This window comes from Miscanthus floridulus, chromosome 5 (genome assembly GCF_019320115.1).
Source record: "Miscanthus floridulus cultivar M001 chromosome 5, ASM1932011v1, whole genome shotgun sequence".
Taxonomy (NCBI): domain Eukaryota; kingdom Viridiplantae; phylum Streptophyta; class Magnoliopsida; order Poales; family Poaceae; genus Miscanthus; species Miscanthus floridulus.
In genome coordinates this window covers 111,734,315-111,754,015 of record NC_089584.1, presented here as the reverse complement: position 1 = coordinate 111,754,015, position 19,701 = coordinate 111,734,315, and the positions used below count along the sequence as shown (strand labels likewise).

General features: G+C 47.8%; 1 protein-coding gene across 1 annotated transcript; it reads left to right on the top strand.

The window, feature by feature from the left end:
- The first annotated feature begins 16,851 nt into the window (after window positions 1-16,851).
- On the top strand, window positions 16,852-17,520 carry LOC136453050 (putative calcium-binding protein CML19). The gene has a single exon (XM_066453628.1). It carries the CDS (start codon window positions 16,852-16,854, stop codon window positions 17,518-17,520), a length of 669 nt encoding a protein of 222 aa, XP_066309725.1.
- The last annotated feature ends 2,181 nt before the right edge of the window (window positions 17,521-19,701 follow it).

Genomic DNA, 19,701 nt, shown 5'->3' with positions numbered 1-19,701 from the left:
GTCCGCCATTGGATCCCTTGTAGCTCGTCTATAAAAGCCAACGTCCGTGAGCCCTAACCCTCAGCCCATTCGCCGCCGCCGCTGGTGGCACAGCACCACACAGCGTCAAGCCGAGAGAGAGGGAGGGGGGAGAAGCAAGGTGGAGAAGGAAGCCGCTGCGGGAAGGACCTCGCCGGAGCCAGGAGCGCCGCCCCGATCAGCTACAGCGGCGTAGCTGCTCGGCACGGCACTGCATCACCTCATCATGGCCTTGCCTCGCCACCGCACCACCACCCTACCACCACGAACCCTACGGTGAGCCATCTTGCTGAGACCACCTCCCTAGCCAAATAGAACGTGCACCGCCACGATCGAAACATGGCTGAAGCTTCGAGCTCCAGCCTAGCCCAACTGGTTAGCTAGGGAGACCGCCATGGCCACGCTTGCCGAGACCCAAGACGCGCCGTGCGCGCTGCCATCAGCCAAAAGGAGAACCCGGCCATGACGTTGTACATCGGGACAGTAGCGCACATGCACGGGCACGCTCACCATGGCCGAGAGCACAACCATGGCGAGACCACCGTGTCTTCTACGTCGTGGTAAAGGCGACGTTGACACCCTGACTGGCTCCGCCATGACGAGAGACACACCGTGCTCCTCTTAACCGAGGAAGAAGCCCACCGGAGCCCTGCGTTGCCGCACCGCACCTCGTCGGAGCGCCACCGCCTCTGTTTTGCCCCCACCACTGTGGTCGGAGCCACTAGGAGCACCAGGAGCTCCTTCAGCACGCCTACCATGGTCGTAGAAGCATCGTGGAGCTCACACGCTCCTCCAACTAGGCTCTCGCTACCACTGCAGCCCTGACCATGCACGACGACGAACTCACGCCGCCGTTCACCGCGGCCAGCCAACTGGAGCCGCCCGACCACCACGTTAACTTCACCGGGACACCCGCTATAGCATGGCCAAGCTTTTGCCCACCTTAATTGCACACCAGCACCGTGGGTAAGGCTCGCCGATGACCTCACCGCCGGTGGGAGCCCCGTCGGGGAAGAGTAGGGGATTTTCCCCTCGTCGACCTCACCGACCACATCCCGAGCAGCCCCGCCGAGCACCGACCATGACCACGTCGTGCACATGAACCAAACCCTAGGAAGGAGTAAGTGGACCAAGTCCTTCATAGACTGGCTCTATGGTCTATGGACCAACTCAGGCAGGTTCACCATGAACCGCGCCTCACCTGTCAGTCACCGTTTGACCCCGGACCCACCTGTCAGCCGCAGTTTAGCTTAGATGGCGCCATGCTGACGTCATGCCGATGATGAGACCACGCCAGCGTCGGGGACTTTGGCAATCTCACCGACCACTTCGGCGACCACTCTGACCACCTCCGCGATCTCACCGACCACGTTGGCAAGCTCTCCGACCACTCTGACCACCTCGGCGACCACTCCGACCACCTCGGCGACCACTCCGACCACCCCGACGACCACTCTGACCTGCCTCTCCTTTAGACCAGCAGGAAGACCCCACCATCTTGCCGGACGCTTTCTTCACTAACCCTTACGGTGTTTGACAGCAGTAGGCACATCTTAGCCAGTCGCTGCCATGCCCGGCCAGCCATAGCCAGTCTTTGGCCAACCATAGCCACTTGTAGCCAGCCGCAGCCAGCCACAGCAGGCCGTAGCTGGCCTCAGCTGGCCAGAAGAAGCCACAACCCACCGGGACAAGTTATAACAGCCCTTGGGCCTCCACATCTTCTACCGTCGTTGTATGGAGTCCGTTCCCGACATTCTGGTTGTCTCGTTAAAAAAACGAGGGCGGGCCGTTGAGAAACCGTGTGAACCCTAGCATCGTACCGATGACAAGTGGAGCTGTTCTGATGTTCCGGTCGCCTTGCCTTGCAAGTATGTGCCGTCGAGGGGATATCGAGACCACCGTTGCTGAGATCACCATTGCTGAGACTACCGTTGCTGAGACCACCGATGCTGAGACCACCGTTGCCGAGATCACTGTTGCCAAGACCACCGTTGCCGAGACCACCGTTGCCGAGACCACCATTGCCGAGACCACATGGCCTCGCTGGCCGAGACCACAGGGCCTCGCTAGCCGAGACCACATGGCCTCGCTTGCCAAGACCACCATGACCTCGTCTATTGCGAGCCATACCCTCTGGACCATGCACCCTAGTTGTATGTCTTATCGAGACCATGGAAAGCCCCATCTCGCATCTTTCCGTATACGCATATCTACCTTGACGGGCCCTATTCTTATGACCTATCTGTCCATGACTGTCTTACAGGATCTATCCATCACCCAGCTATGGAATGTGCTACTCTGCGGTCATGTCGAGTTGCTACGTCTTTTGGTCGTGTTTGGTTCTTATCGCTGGTTGTTGGTGTTGTTGCCTGTGTGCCGAGCCTTCGAGCCGGCTGAGGGATCGTACCTCGTTCGGACATTACGAACGTGGGATCCATCTTGCCATGACCGTGATGCCGAGTGTAACTCGACCCGTCGCTTTTTAGTTGACTTCATGGTACCACTTGTGTTAGCTCCTGCCTTCAGCCCTAGAACATGGTCGTGATGGATTCGATGTCGATACTAACATCGATGCGGATATCACCCGCACGCTTTGAGCTCTCCATGACCAAGTCCTATGGGAGATGACCTGGGAGATAACAATCATGGAACGATGGATGCCAACTCGTTGGTGTAGCTTGTGGCCGCGAGTTCGCCTCGCCATGACCATGGAGCTACGCCACTCTTTTGCTTTTACTTGCCTCTTCGTGCTCAAACCCCCGTATGCTTGTACCTTGTATAACCATCGCATTTCTTTGATTCCCACAGTGACAACCGCACCGCTGTGAATCTAAGAGATGACTTAGTGCTAGTGCACCCAGGTCGGGTACCCTATGAGTGGTTTGCGCACTTGTATTCTTTAGTGAGTCGCTCCTTCCGATACCCTATCTTCTATCGTGGCGTGTGTGTTGGAAGGAGCAGACCTTCGTTCCTTGCTGTTATTGCCCTATTAGCCGCTCTGTTCGGTCCCGCCTTGTCCATGGCGATTGGATCAAAGACCGGACTATCTCTTTTTAGCTAGCGAAGCTATAGTCTATGTCGTACCTCGGACCCATGCGTGTCGACCCGATCGGCCGTCTAAAACCATCTTTCCCGAAGATGTGTCTGAGAACATGACATGGATGTGCCTAGCTAACCCCCGCTTCTTTTGTTTTGCTGAGCAACTCTCTTCTCGGCTCCCAACGTTATTATGTCGTGAGGATTGAGAGAACCCGTTGCTGTCCAATCTCTTTGCGCTACCGCTTTCTACCATAGCGGGCGAGCCAAAGTACGTTGGAGCCAAGTCACCATGGTGTTAATCGTTCTTGTATGCTACTCGTGACCAATTGTGACTTGCGGGATAAGACTATAAGAGCCTAACCCCATTGTTCTTCCTTCATTGGGCCCGTCCCCCGATTCCCGTCCTCTCCATGACGCCCGGATCGAAGGACGTGAGCCATGATGTTTGCTATGAATGAGCTCTGGCTTAAACCGTTTATCGTAAAGCCGTACTAGCTTGGCCATGGCATAAGCTTGTGCATAAGAAAACCATCACTTGTGTTTATTGGTCCAAGGAAATCGGACAACCGCCGAGAGGGCTAAGCTGTGAATCCTTTAGTGTGCCGTTGGTGTTATTGGATCTTCCTGTGTCTGGTCATCTTTTCGAGTGTTGTGTGTTCTCTAGCTTTGCGTGTCGCTTCGCGGAGTAGCTAGCGATCGGATCAAGAGAACGGAAACGACGACAAGGACTGTGGACTGGAGTCGACTCAGGAGGAGACGACCCCGCTGGTTGAGCACCAACAGATGGAGAAATGTACAACTACTACCTCTACATCGCAGGTGTCATGGCAGCACCCTCTTTTAGAGAATCCTATTAGACATTGCATAATATCTTGAACTGCTAGCGCTTTATAAATTATTCCTTTGCTAGTACTTGATGCATGCTGCTACCTGAGCCATTATTACCCTGACGCAACCCGCTCTACCATGCCACCTTGCCTTGCGCATTCGCTCGCTTATATATATGCCTACTTGCCTGCTTGCTTGCATATTACACCACTATACTTATTATTAACTCCACTTCGCATTATGTCGGGGATGTGATGCTGGTGGTGAACCCCCTGGGAATGGTTTGGCTATGGGTGCCGGACTTGGTGGTGTGTGAGCGTGCTGCGTGTGTCTTGGGTGCGTGGAGAGTGAGGGTTGTGTCGACCAAGCTGGAATAACAACAAGCCTGGGGCGAGTCTTGCTATGTGGTGCTACCTGGGCACTTGGATATGGAATACCTGTGGCGGGTAAAATGGTAATTGGAGGTAGCCTTGGGTGTGAACCTTGGAGAGGTGGAGCCCGGGGTAGAGGTGCTGTGGTGGCACGTAAAATGGAGACCTTGATGAAGATATTTTGGCTTGGTCAATCCCTAAGGACTTACTAGTATTCAGACTCACCGGAAATCCTTTACATCCCACTCGCCCTATATGGTGCGGGACGGTCGGACTACTTGGTAGAACAATGTCACTACTGCTAGGCGAACGTGTGCAAGGAGGTACGGGGTGCGCGGTTGCCCCCACACCCTTCCGAGAATTTAGGAGGCCTTGTGGACCTGGCTCTTGACACCCGGAGGGCCCCGGCTCTATCTACGACTCACAGTATCAGCCATCCTAGACTAGACTTGGGATGTTCCAGGGCTGAGAGGTAGGGTGGTATCGTTCTAGGCTAGCAAGCGGCCGGAATCTGCCTAGACGGGGCACCGTCGAGGATGGCTATCTTGTGGGTATGTAAAACCTCTGCAGAGTGTTTGGTTGATCGATCGATACATATACCGACCTGTCGGCTATGGACCTTTTCTGGGTTTCGCTTAAACTAGATAGGAGATGAGTTCTTCTTTCATCCCTTTAGGGTTGGGGTATTTTCCGGCCGTGAGCCAGGGGCTGCGGGCCGTTGAGACAAGTGCCGAGAGGGAGTCGACCTGTCGACATGAGTGTGTGAGATGAGATGTGGTGATGGTGGTGTGGTTATGGTTGGGTTGGGTTGGTGGATGGATATAGATGGATGTGGATGTGTGTGGCTGAGAATGTGTTAAAAACTAGATATTATTATTACATTACTACTGTTACTTGCTTCTCATGCGCTAAGGATGCAAACCACAGCCACATGTTAGGATCGCCAGATCCTCTTGTTTTATCTTTTCCACTAAAGCTCATCGGTGCTGACCATGGCCTGCACACATCTGGCGGTGTGCAGATTTTTCCTGCTTCTCAGAGATGCTGACTTTAGAAGGATTATGAGGTCTCGTGCCTACGCTCAAGTTTGGTTCGGAGATGGAATCTACGCTGCACTACGCCAACTCTGATGATGCCCGTGAAGGAGGAGCCTTCACTCGATAGTCTTCCACTAGATTAACTCTGTAATAGGTGTGTTCTCCAGTGATGTAATATCTTGTATTCTTGTAATCTTACGATGTATGACTGTGACATCGATTGAAATATGATAATATGATAGAATCAGTTTTTGGTTTATCATATTATAATTTATTCTGTGGATTTTCCCTTCGTGGAAAATTGAGGATGTTTCACCCACCCCTTGACAGCCAGGAACGCGGAACGTGGGTACGTTCCACGTATCGGAAAAACTTCGTTCCGATTCACAGAACAGAACATGGCGGAACGCCGTCCCAAATAATGATGGTACACGACGTCCGCGAAGCGGAGTCGTGGCTCGCCGCCGGCCAACACACCTACGCTCGTTAACGGTACCAAAAACTGAACCGTCAGCTCTATTTTTTTAAGATAAAAAAGGAAAACTGAAATTCGAAATGACGCCTTGCGTCGCGTGGGTCGTCTATTAATAAGGGCCTTGAGGCTTGAGCGGCTGAAGAGTCTCATCAAGTGTCAAATACTAAGCTCAGAATAATCTCAGAAAACTAGATAGGCTGCAGGGTGCACTGATGTAGTCTAGCTGGAGAGTTATCTACTATTTTATTGTTTCAGAATTATCTGTTTTAAATTTTGTGAAAACTTGTGTTAACTCATTCTACCATCGTTCCATTTAGATTTGGTACGCGTTCCATTTGTTGAAGAAACAAGTTGTAGATGTATACCCACGTTCTTGTTACGGGACCACCATTGCCTTGAGTTGATAAATAGACCCCTTTGCAAGGAGTGAGCCTCTAGACCCGACCAAGAGCAATGCCAGCAGAAAACGCACACAGATGCTTTGAAAGCTGAGCCTGGGTCCTGGGATCCTCAAATGAACCGGTGTACTACTTACAAGAATAATCATTTACAGCTTAACTAGTAACTGTATTCTACTGGGGCTAGTACAGTACTTGCTTTCAGTGTGTTATTACGGTAACCACGCTGATCACACACCTTTGCAATCTCACGATGAACCTGGTCATCTCTGGTACCTTGAAGCATGGGGTGCCACCAAAACGTGCTCACCATCTGAGCTTTGTTTTCTTGGCCTCGATCAGTTTCGCTCTGCGGCCTCTTCGGGACCATTTAGCTGACCTCAACGCAGGCGCTGACCGTCACGCAAGCCGAGCAGCAGCAGCAAAGCACGGCAGGTCTCCTTTAAGCACGCCCAGCCCTGGTGAACCATCAAAATGGGAGCCAAGCCCCGCGGCGGCCATGCAGCAACCAACCCGAGCCAAGCAACGGCCTGCGCCGGAAAGAGAGGCAGGCGCCAGGCCCCGAGCGCGCGCGCCGAAACTTACCAAAGCCGCCCCGGCGGCTGGCGCACGCCTGGCTGGCTCGGCAGGCGAACCCAACTGGATTATTCCATCCTCGTCGACCAACCAACGACTCCGACTCACCACCAGCTCGTGCACGCAGTTTCAGTTCGCCATGCGCGTGCGCAGCCTTCGAACGAAAGTCCAAACTCCAAAGCCGCACGCGCGGCGGCCTCGCCTGTCGCCTCTCAAGCTCAAAGCGGAGGAGGCCCAAAGCGCGACGACGCTTTTCGCTCGTGCCTGCTGCTGGGTAAAGCCGAGTCGAGCTGCTCCAGCCTGAACTGCGGTGCGGTGCGGGTAAACCTCACCGGAATCCCCCCCTCGCCGCAGCCCGCTTTGGTATCCTAGACGACTAGACGTGACGTGCTCCTCTTTTCCAGCGCTGCTCCAGAGTCCAGACTTGACACCGGCCGTTTGCTAGTTTCCTCTTTCCTGAAAATGGAAGCTGCCCTTGGTCTGTTTGCATCCACCTACTTTCGTCCTTGGCCAAGACCGATTTAGCTATACGCTATTGGCAGTGGCGGATCTATAATTTATGGTAGGGTATGCCGTAAAAAAAAAATCTTATACAATTCGGTAATACCATTTACGAAATCTGTAAACAATTGCAAATCCGCAAAATAATTATACATACATCTACTAAACAATATGATAAGTCTTAAATTCAAAGATTAAATCAGAATTCAGAAACTATTTCACAGATTGTGATGACATAAATAGTTCAAACGCTATAAAGATATAGTTAAAATTATAGGCATAAAAGAGAGTAAAATACTTACAATGCTAGTTATTTGACTTTTTAGGTGATTTACAATGATTTTAAGCGGTAGTAGTAGCCGTCGCTGTCTTCTTGGCTGCGTGTTTCTGGAAAAGAGATAATATCTCCGTTTCTTTTATTGAACAATTCTAAAAAAAATAATGTAACTAATTATGTATGTTTAGAGATTATAAATTATAAAATAATTAAATCTGGCAAACCTATGCAAGTCGTCTGTTGAATTCTCGAAGTCTTTGCGAGTCTGCGTACTTTACAAATTACAAGTACAACGGTGGTAGCAGTAGTCCAGGTAGCTACTGAATGCTTTCACGGCCAGAAGCCCAGAACGCCGGCAGCAGCAGTTGGCCAGCCGGCCAGAACTGCAGAACGTAGGCACCGCTGTCCGCGCTGGCTTCTTTTCCAGGAACGAAATGGGCAGAATCACAGCCAAGACGAGATCGCCAGATCGCGCCTCGCGAGTTCGTGAAGCAGACCATAGACAAAGCGAGAGCGGCGCGGCGGCGACGGTTGGGGATTGGGATCGTGACATCGCAACACACCCAGCGGACTTAGCGGGAGGCAGGCAAAGCATCGTGTGTGTTTTTTCTTTTTCTTTTTACATTATACTAGGTAGCGTGCCCGTACGTTGCTACGGGACAACTAAATCTTTTGTACTAAAAACACACGGATCGCACGATAAGATAACAATACTGTTAAATTAATACCGATGTTAAAGTGATATTTAATTTAAAAAGCAAAGTTCGTGAAATTAACACAGTCACGAAGAGCGCGGCGTTGCAGGCTCACAAACTCTAATGTATAGACTTTTTCGTGATATGGCTAAGATAATATTTTATATCGGTTGAAAGAATTCTCCAATATCCATTTCTTTCATGCGCCAATAAATCTATGAATAAGTTCCGCTGCATCTCTATATAATCATGTATACACAGGTTCGAGTATATATGTAAATATTAGTGCATGCCACATGGATAATACTGCGTGTCTTAAAAAATCTCATAAAATTTTAAAACAATGTATGTTATACTCACCGTATAAATATGTGTGGCTTTAGAACTATTCCACATAGACTTATATTGTAGAATAAGGTATCCACTTGAGTGTCTGTTCCAAGATGTTGAATTAGGTGTTGTAATTCTTAATTTCGACACATTTTTCAGGTCAAGACAACCAATGGTGACACTTTTTTTAGTGGTGCATAATTTTATGGTGCACCTCATGACTATCTGAGTAAGGACAAGTTAGCACTGCAAAGTCTCAGAAAAGCTACTAAGAAGACCAATGTTGAGTTTTTCTCCATTATACATACTAAAATATATGTCCCCGTTTATCATTGCCGATACTTTTGATGCAAAGCAATTCAACATTACCATGATCAGATATAAGTTTGAGTCTCTTGTGAGCAATCTCATAGAGGGACTCTCATTTTTTATGTGATCTGCCTCAAGGATATTGGCAGGACGATGGACCCATGTTGGAATATCGCACCAAAAAGTATCCACGTTTTGTCCACGATTTATTTCCCATAAATACATGCAGGTACTATGATAACACTAACTACAATAAATGAAAGATTAAAGAGAATTTACATTGCCTCTAGAAGGATTTATTTATTAAGTTCTTTGGACTCTACAGGTAGTTTTAAAATATCTTTTTGCATGTCTTACCTCGTATCTTAATTCAAAATTTTGTAGTTTAATTAGAATATTTATGTGACTGTATATATATAATATTCAATACAAGAATAATCTATGCATGATCTTTTTGAAAGATTTCTGCAGTGTAAAGACATCTTCGTTTTTCATGCATGCCCATGCTAACGCTATGGTAAAAACAAAAGGACAATATATCAATTAAAAAATAAAAACAAAACTCATGCTCAAAGTCAAATAGATAAATTATGGATGCTTGAATTTTATCATCCATTATCTACCGGCGTGCCTATAAAATAGATTGAATAAACAATTAAACATAGATAGAAAACTAAATTAATGAAAAGATCATTGCAAGACATCAATCATCTCATAGCTTCGGACAATATCGCAAAGCTACTAAAAACTATAACAGTGCGCTCACCTCAAACATTGTCCAGATAAATGGATTATAATGAAAGAAATGGATATCGAAGATTTTTTCCTGCCAATATAAAATATTATCTTAGCCGCATCACGAAAAGGTCTATAAAGTAGAGTTTGTGAGCCTGCGACGCCGCGCACTCCGTGACTATGTTAAATTCACAAAGTTTTTTTTGATTAAATGTCACTTTAACGTTGGTATTTAATTTTTACAGTATTATTATCTTATCGTGCGATCTATATGTTTTTAGTATAAATTGTTAGTTATCCCGTAGCAACGCACGGGCACGCTACCTAGTATAAATATAAAGAATAAAAAAGATGACAAGAAAGATTGGCATTAGGCCAACTCCTTTTGATTTTTTACAAACACATCTGAAAGTTAACATGTGGATTGTGCGCTGTGGGCATCAAATCGAAACAACAAAAAGAACATGTATTCGACCATAAGTAGCATTTGCCCTCTTTTTTTTGAAAAAAAGAAAGGTACTGCAGAGTTACAGGATTGTTAATCTTATCAGCACCATTAATTTTTGGCAATTGTAGAACTCAACCAAGACACCCATTGAAGTGCTACGTCCCTAGCTCGCAACCCAATTAAGAGTAAGTTCTCGCAAGCCTAGCTCCCTAGCCATTATTAAACTGCATGAAGGGCTCCGAAATGAAGACCACTATTTGAAAAAAGAGTAAATAATTATTGTTTCCTTCCATGCATGATTGTTTTCTTCCATGTATGATTATTGTTTCCTTCTATGTATGATTATTGTTTTCTTCCATGCATGATTGTTTTTGTAACACTCCGGTGTTATGCTAGCATTTAGGCACTACAATCATGCATATTGTGCATCATAAAGCATCCTAATCATACATACCTAATCATGTAAATAATAACTAAAATCATGCTTCGAAATGTATGAAACACACTCGTGAAACATGAATGTTGCATATACTCGTTTAGAGTTGTTTTTGCCCAAATTATGCTTGCCAGGTTAGTAAAACATGTTTGGCTATGATTGTAAATCATCTAGAATTATTTAGCACAATTTTTGGAGCAAAGTTTGTATCTAAATTATTGCCAAATTTTGCTTTAAAAATAATTCTCCAAAATTTCGGTTTTGAGTTAAAATTGACTTTAATTTTATAATTTAAAATCTAGCAAGAATTGGACTTTGGTCATAAAAGCAAAGTTGTAGAGGATTAAATTCTAAGCAACTTTTATTTTTAGGCCATTTTCAAAAGAAGTCATTTTCTTACTCAAAAGGGTATTTGAAAACTGCTATTTGAAATTTCCTTGAAAATAGAAAAATTGAAAAGTGTTTCTATCCTTTCACGGGCCGCTGCCTCGCTTCTCGGCCCACGGCCGAAGCCGGCTCGGCCAGCCTCCGTGCCCGCCGCTCGCCTCGACCTAGCCCAGCTCGCGCGTCTGGCCTCCTCCGCGCCACGCCGCGCCTGCTCCCGCGCGCCGCGCCCGACCGCATCAGGGCACGCTCGCTGTGTGGCCGCCATGCGCTGGCGACGCCCACCGCGCGGCAGCCACGGCCTACCTCGCCCTCCAGCGCTTGCCTTCTTCTGCCCGACAGCGCTGTGCTCTCCACTCCACGCCCTCACTCACTCAGCAGCAGCGACGCAGCGCCAGCAACAGCAGCGTGCGCCCGCTCTCGCCACCGAACGCCGCCGCTGCCTCGCCGGCGACATACCCCTCCTCCCATGCCTCCATTCTTCGATTCCCGTCGCCAGCAGCTCCGCCTAGCCTCCCTGCCTCGCCTGTGCTCGCTTGCGGCCGCCGTCGTCGAGGTAAGGGCCGGGCTTGGCGCCTCCTTCCTCTCCGGCGAGCGCGCTGTCGTGGCCGCGTGGTCCGTCTCGCCGCCGGGCCAACGTCACCCTCCCAGCCGGTGCGGCTCGGCGTGGTGTGCATGCTGGCACCGCCCGCGCCACCGGAAGGGCTCGCCGCCGGTGAGCACCGGTCGGTGGAGCTCCTCCCCTGCTCTCGGGTCGCTGACCCGTGGGGCCGCAGAGCCCAGCCACAGTGGCTGGTGAAGGCTCCGGGTGACTAGCCAGTGGGGCCGGTTGACCCACTGGGTCCCGCGTGGCAGCCCCTCTGGGTGTACAGCACCGGGTGCACCCAGCGATTGTGTCGGCTGATTTTAAAAGGGATTTAAGAAATGCTTTTTTAGATTTCTGTTAAATGCTTTGGAAAATGTTTGTGTGCTCATTTTGGCTCTAAATTTGTTGAAACAAATTTTGCTAGGTTTATTGTCACCAGATCTACATGATAAAAATATTGCATGTCATTTTTGAGATACTTTTCTGTAGAGCTTTATTTAATCCTTGATATTGCTGATAACTTGAAAAATGTGTAGTAAAACCTATATGCTTCAGAAAAATATGATTCCAAGTTTGTTAATCTTCTTGTGTAATGTACTTCCTAGGAAAAATATGTGTCATGCATGTCCTATAGAAAAATTATGAGGTGTAGTTCAAGTGCCTTTAATGGCTGATTTTTGTTATTTTTGCTAGAGAGCAAAATTTGTATAAAACATGCATGTGATAATTTTTGTACAGTGATTATTTGTTGTATAGATCATAGAAAAAATACTAAATTTGTTGTTTGACACTTTTCACAATACAGAGTATTTTCATGCTTATATTTAGGCCATAGCTTGTTATTTTTGTGTAGGCTAATCCACTCATTCAAATACCATAAAAATCTGAGGGTAGACTACTTAGGGTAGTATTGTGCTATGGTAGTTTTCTAAGATTTTTCTAAGCAATAAAAATAGATGTTGCTATTCAAACCTATTATTAATTAGGGTTTAATCAAGTGTTGCTTTATGTGTGATTAAGAAATTGGTGAAGCTTTGGTGTATCTTTGAAGCATTTAATGCGATGTGTTGACTTAGCATATTAGTAGTAGAAGAGAATGCAGTAGATGACATGTGCTTGTAGTATATGTTCTTGGATGATGTTGACTACCTTGCATTCTAGCATATCCATTGTATTCATTTCATCCGATGCACTTTTTGCATAAGCACTTATGCACATGCATCATACAGGATCGCAAACCGAGAATCCAGTCGCCATACCCGAGGAGCCCGAGGAGCAGCTCGAGGTGCAGCCGCAGAAAGTGACCGAAGCCGATGAGGAGGACGTTGAGGAACTTCCGGAGTGCCCCGATCACCGCCCGAGCTCCTTCGAGAGAGGCAAGCCCCGGAGCATTTTCTCCCCGGTTTGCAATTGTTAATTAACTACTTTACTTTAATTGATGCATTACGTTCAGGAGTTGTTTGCAACCGTTGCTGCATTATACCTTGTCTACCTTTGTTATACTATGTCCTTGTTACCCTGGTATCCGCAGTCGAGTCAATGCTTAGCTGGCTTAGACCGGTAGAAGTCGGGTGATTTCCTGTCACCTGCGAGCTATAGGTGGTTACCTGGATCTGCTTGAATAACTATGTAGTCATGGTATAACTAAGTGTTAAATGAAGTTGAGACCGGACGGAGACTTACAGAGTTTTAGACTGTAGTGCTTTCCGTCTGTGTCGATTAAAGACCGACCGTTGTTGGGCCTCGAGTCATGTTGAACGCATGCCTTACATTTAGCTGGCCGAATAAAGTACCTTTCGACTGCGAAGCTGGAAGATTATTCGGGCCGAGTAGATTGCCCGTAGCGCACTGTGCCGGAGCAGGTGTGGTAGGACACGGGGGCGAGATGATAAGACCAAAGTGCAGTCGGTCGGCCCTCGGGTACATGTGGTTCCTGGCAAACTTGAGATTCCTGGATAGTTGACTCGGTGACCGATACCTCACTTTAGCGGGTGAGTGAGGTTTGTGTAAGGAATAAATCACCAGCTGGTTAGGAATCGATTCGAATCACCATCGCTCCTGGATAGTGAGCACTTACTTGAGTTACTTCATCGTAGTAATGTTGATGGAACACTTGGACAGTTATAATGAATATGACAATATGGAAGTTGTTAATGCTCATGGGTTATCATTATTTGCTAAATCACATGTTTGCTCTAGTATAGGTGCAAATATAGTCGACAGGTTAATAATAATTAACTTGACAATAATGCTTTTGGAAAGGTTCTTGAAATGCTAAAAATGCTTCTTTTTGCAAACGAGTCAGCTACACTACTATAAAGCCCTTCATAATCCTTGGTGTCACTTATTTTCGGTTATGTCAGGTAAGTCTAGCTGAGTACTTTCTCGTACTCAGGGTTTTATTTCCACCTGTTGCAGATGGGCAGATGTATTACAGCTATTGTATCAACTGCCTGTATCCTGCGATGGGTGATGCTTAGGACCATGGGCATGGTCATTCCTTATATCTCGTCTGATGCTTTTGTTGGAGATGATCATTAGCTAGCACTGTATTTGAACTCCGTGTGAGTGTGTGTGGTTTTGAACAAATGGCTTCCGCTACTTCTATTTGAACTCGTTTTGTAATAACTATATTTAAACTCTGATGTATCTGAGATGCAAACTTTTATGTAATATGTGATGGTGACCGCTAAACTTATTACGATCTTGGCTGGTATGTGAGTTGATTTGAAATCCTTCGTGATTTCACGGACTACCGGGTTATACGGGCTTAAGTTTGCTAAATCGTCTGCTCTGGCGGATGATTTTCTTACTTAATTTCATATAATTGGTCGGTTCTGTTACAGTTTTCTTCCATGCATGATTATTGTTTTCTTCCATGCATGATTATTGTTTTCTTCCATGCATTGATTGTTTTCTTCCATGCATGATTATTGTTTTCTTCCATGCATGTGGTCTCAGGTGATCGATTTGTTTCCTTCAAAGCAGACGGGGATCGCAGGGGTGGCAGTTTCTTTTTCTCTCGCGCGGGGTATCGCACGGGATGGGCAGACGGACAAACCAAAATAAATATTGCACCAAAAAATATACAGACTTTGTTCTTTTTAGTTGTAGAAGATACACAGATGTATTACTCGTGTTGACTGGATTGTAGAGTATGCCGGTGCATACCCGGCATACCCTGTAGATCCACCACTGGCTATTGGTGCATTTAGATTGGGCAGTCATGCAACTCAAGGTGACCAATGGCTAGTGACAGATCCTGCGTGAAAGCTCTTCAGCCTGCTCGCTTGGTCATAAACGATCGTGAATTATAAGCCAAAACAGTATTTTTCTCTCACAACAAATCAGTCAACAGTAATAATCCATCATCATTTCGGCCGAAACGAACTTATCCCGGGGCCGCAACTGCACCGCAACCGCTCCACAAAAGACAAGTAAAATTAACCGTGGGTGCGCAATCTTTTATCCCGGGGCGAAGCCGGCAGGAAGCTTCGTAACGCACCGAACCCCTGACGTGATGTCCCGCCTCCACTCGCTGGCCTTGCATGCGCCGCCGTCCTCGACGTCGTCGTCCGACCACGTCCAGGGGAGTGGTTCAGGTGAGGCAACGCCTGGCTGCTTCCCCCCGTTGCGGCCTGCCGCAACTTGCAAGCGCTCGCAGCTCGCTCTGTGCGTAAGCATCTAGGTACGCGCTGCTGGCATTCTTGTAGGACAAAATTCCGGCAACGCGAAAAACATGTGGTGAGGACGGAGGAACTTATATGCGAGTAATTAACCAATTAATTAAGTACGCAAGCAGTGATGAAACTGATATGATACTAGTTGATAACCTTCTGGCGGCGATTGAGATGGCTCAAGTAAAATAAAAGCACTCAAAGCCGGCGACAGCGAGCAGTGTTCGTGGCGAAGTCATTCCGGCGAATTGATCGACGACGGTCGCATGCATTTGGCGTTTGGCAGCTACGACTGGCGTCTACAAAGCTGCTGAGACGAAAAATAATGCAACTACGGAAAGCCATTCTGGCAAGCTTGCGTAAGCCGTGAGGAGAAAAGAACCTTCCCCAACCTAACAACCTGGGCCGAAGTAGCATTAGAGTTTAGTTTAAGCAGCACCGCAGCAGGGATATCCCAAGTTTTACCAACAAGGGTCTCTGATAGCTAGGGATGGAACACCTGGCGGCAACCTTCTGATGATGTTCTCCATGTTTCCAAAGGGGTAACCCATCGATCAGACAAATATGTTGTCAGTACATGTCATATATAAATCTGCCTTGTCTAAATAAGCTCTGTTTCTTTTCTCGATCACGCAAAAGGTTTGCGCCTCTTTGTACTAAAATAGAGAAAAAAATTAATACAACACGTTTTAGTGGCGTCCTAAGTGGTCAGAAGAGTATTACATGGATGTTTTCCATAGTGTACCGAAAGCAATGCTGTTACATTAGACACTGATCAATGTGACTTAGCGGCGCCGGCTAGGGGCCTATGATCGGGCTGCCGAGCGGTGGCGGCGCCGCTTACGCGCACCCACGTCGCTGTCCGATGGGAGCAACTCACGTAGCACCTATATATTACCGGGATCATCGCTGTAGATCTCATCATATGCCTTGGCCAACGTCGACGGCGATGATATCCCACTGGTTAGTTCCAGTCGTTTCAAGATAAGGTGTTCACCTCGGACGCCGGGATATATGATATGCTTTATGCCGCTATCCGCCCGCTTCTCGTAGAGAGCGCAGGCGGTGTACGTATCAACTCCGGACAACTCAGTTTCTAGCATTTAGAGCGATATATACCCAGATCAGATGATTTTGGCACAGTAGTGCTACTGATCGAACTGGCAGTACGTAGCAACTGGCATACCATGCATTCATCTGTAGGAGTGTTTTTGCAGTGGACGATCACATCGCGATCGCCAATTCACAGTGGACTGTGGACCGCTGGGCGACGGAGAGATCCTTCCGAGCTCCGACAGAAAGAACGAAAAAACAAAAAAGCCCCGTGAAACTTCCCTCACTTCCCGGTGCCCGTCGTAAGGCCATTACCACAGCAACACCTAAAATATAAGATTTATTTATCATCTAGGTAATGTTACAGACAAAAAAATTCAATACATATTTAACATCTTCTTCAACAATAAAATAAAAAAAATTTCTTTCTATAAATACGTTTGTAGGAGAGAGGATGACATATTTATGTCGTGCCCGACAACCCTGTTGAGGCTGATTACTCGTTTTGGGTTTTGGTTTCTCGTTGGAGACGGTCTACATACAGCCCCGCGCACTGGACCTTCTCGTCCCTCCCGCCTATAAATACGCGCCCGCACTGTCACGTTGCACAGGCACAGTGCCCACCAGCTCGCCGCTGACTTCAGCTTGCGCACTCACAGTCACAGGCTAAGTTCAGAAATGGGGAGCATCGAGGTGTCCGAGCCGCCGTCGAAGCGCCTGTCCCCGAAGCGCAGCAACAGCAGCAGCAGCTTCAAGCTGAGTCTGCCCGGCCTGTTCTGCGGCCATTGCAAGGCCACCGCGGTCTCGTCGCCGCCGGACTCCCCAACGGCCGCCACCGGGGCGCGGTCGCTGTCGTCGTCGTCCGCGTCCGCGTCCGCGTCGGCCTCGTCGTCCTCTGCTGGCACGTCCCGCGGCGGGCGCGACCGCATGGCGGAGCTCCGCGAGATCTTCCGCCACTTCGACCGCGACATGGACGGGCGCATCTCCGGCGCGGAGCTGCGCGAGTTCTTCGCGTCCATGGGCGACGACGGCGGCAGCCTGGCGCTGGGGCTGAAGGATGGAGGGGAAGGGGACCACCTGACGCTGGGGTTCGACGACTTCGTGCGCATCGTGGAGAGCAAGGGCGGGGAGGAGGAGGAGCGCGAGGACCTCCGCCGCGCCTTCGAGGCGTTCGAGGCCGTCAAGGGGTCCGGCCGGATCACGCCGCGCGGCCTGCAGCGCGTGCTCAGCCAGCTCGGCGACGAGCCGTCCGTCGCGGAGTGCGAGGCCATGATCCGCGCCTACGACGACGACGGCGACGGCGAGCTCGACTTCCACGACTTCCACCGCATGATGAGCCAGGACTAGCTAGCCTAGGCTAGGCGACCTGTCCATCCTGTGATTCCCGTCATATTTTCATTTAGTTAGGACGTGCGCGTTGCCTTCGGTTCGTGCACCTGCAACGTTTTGTTGTGTACTTGTGTTTGTTGGTGGGTGAGCGTGTGCACACGCATACGTGTGCGCGACTTTGGAATATGGTGCCTGTGTGGTGCGTGCTTCGGGGTCTGATTGTATTTTATCTGTATTCTAGAGACAGTGATGCCATGTACTCCGTATTTGCTTGTTATGTTCGGAAACGTTTGGTTCCGTACGTTTCGGAAACCGATCGAGTCCGAGCTAGGCCAACTGGCCGTCAGACTCACCAGCCGGCCGCGCCCAGCGTATAAATCTGGCGCTCTCCACCCATGGACTCAACATCGATTAGAACAGCGCCGCAAGCAAGAGACGTAGTACATTATTATCAGCCCCAAATTCATACATTTAGGATTAGGCAAAAGTAACCTGAAAAACGTGTAAGCACGGTTGGAGCACGTTCACAACAAAGGCAAGGAGGCCGCCAAGTCAGCAGTTCAAACAAAACCATCCAAGAAAACCAACGTGGTCTCCAACTCACAATCCACATACAGATCAAAGAGAGGAGGAGGAGGGAAGGCCAATGCTGCCGCAGCAGCTTTCGTCGACCTCGAAAAAGGTCTAGAAGCTAAGAGAAATGAGACGGGTTCAGGCCAAGATAAACCAGGATGAGAACGATTATCTTAGAAATCCTAAGCCACTTAATGAAGTGTTGGTGTTGATGAGGAGACTATGTACTTGCAGAGTGAACCTGTGATTCTATGAATTCTCTAGTTGTGGTTGGGTGTTCTGATAAAGGAAGGAAAAAAAGGTGGTTCAGGATGAAGATTTGGAGGATGGCTCAGAGTCTGACTCAGAGGGTGATAGTGCCTTGGAGGATGACTCAGAGGATGAAGTAGAGGCTGCTGAGGAGCAGGGATGTGAACAAGTAAGGGCCTGTTCGCTTGGAGGAATTTGGAGGAATCTAGATGTATCTGGAGGAATTTGTGAGAGCATGAACAATGTTTTTCATCCGAAAACAGTGAAATCCGGCTGGTTTTCACACCAGCCGAACGAAGCCTAAATCATCACCCATTTGTTGATTACGACGAAGAAGATCCTCCTATGCAAGTACGCTCTACTTATACCCTAATATGGCTGAGTTCAAATTGGCTCTTTGTCAACAAGCAATCAAACATGATTTCAAATTTAACATAGAGAAAAATTGGAAAGAAATTAGATGGCTTGATTCTGCCCCACATAATTAAGATGTTGAATGAAAAGAGCAGAGAGTTGAGCTTGGAATTGACCGAGTGCTAAGAACAAGTGGCTAAAGTGACAACATTAGGTGGCAGTGGCTTTAGTTTTGTGGTTGGTTTGGTTGAAAGGAAATGTTCTTGCAGACAATGGCAGGTATCTAACATTCCTTGCAAAAGATACGCGAGCATTCATTACCTCACTTACTAATGAACCTATTGAGAAGCATGTTGACTCCTTATACATTGAGAAATTTAGAGCAACTTTTATAGTGTACTATTATGCCTAACAAAACCCAATGGCCCAAGTCTAAAATCTGAACATGTATTTTTTGTGCACTCACCACTACTAAAGGCTGTAGTTGGTAGGCCTAAAATTGAGAGCCACAAAAAAGGCTGAACTGAAAGGGAAGAAAGGGCAGCACCAATGCCCTATCTGTAAGGACTTTGGCCACCATTGGCGCAAATGCAAGAAGGGTAGCGAAGAGGACATAGAAGCAATAGAAGTTGTGAGGTACGCGCCCATGTTTCACCTTGAATGCATGCCATTTTTCTATAATCAACAAATGTTTACTTTCTAATTGCTTATGTAGAGGAACACCAAAGAAGAGAAAGAAAATACAACCATAACTGTTCAAAGTTCCATTGTGCCACTGGAGCGCGAAGCTCTAGTAGCTTCTATGTCCTTTCCACCACCAAGGTTTGCTCATCTCTCATTTTTTTTTCTAAATTTATAATGCATCACATGATGTCTCATCGTAGTGCTTTCCTTCTCACTTGTAGTTAAAATTTAGAGGCTTCAATTAGTACAATAAGAAAAGATGTTGAATCTCTTTGTAAAACCTCGTGCTGAATTCTAAGTACCATCTACTAATTTTGAAATTTTATAGCCAAATCTTGG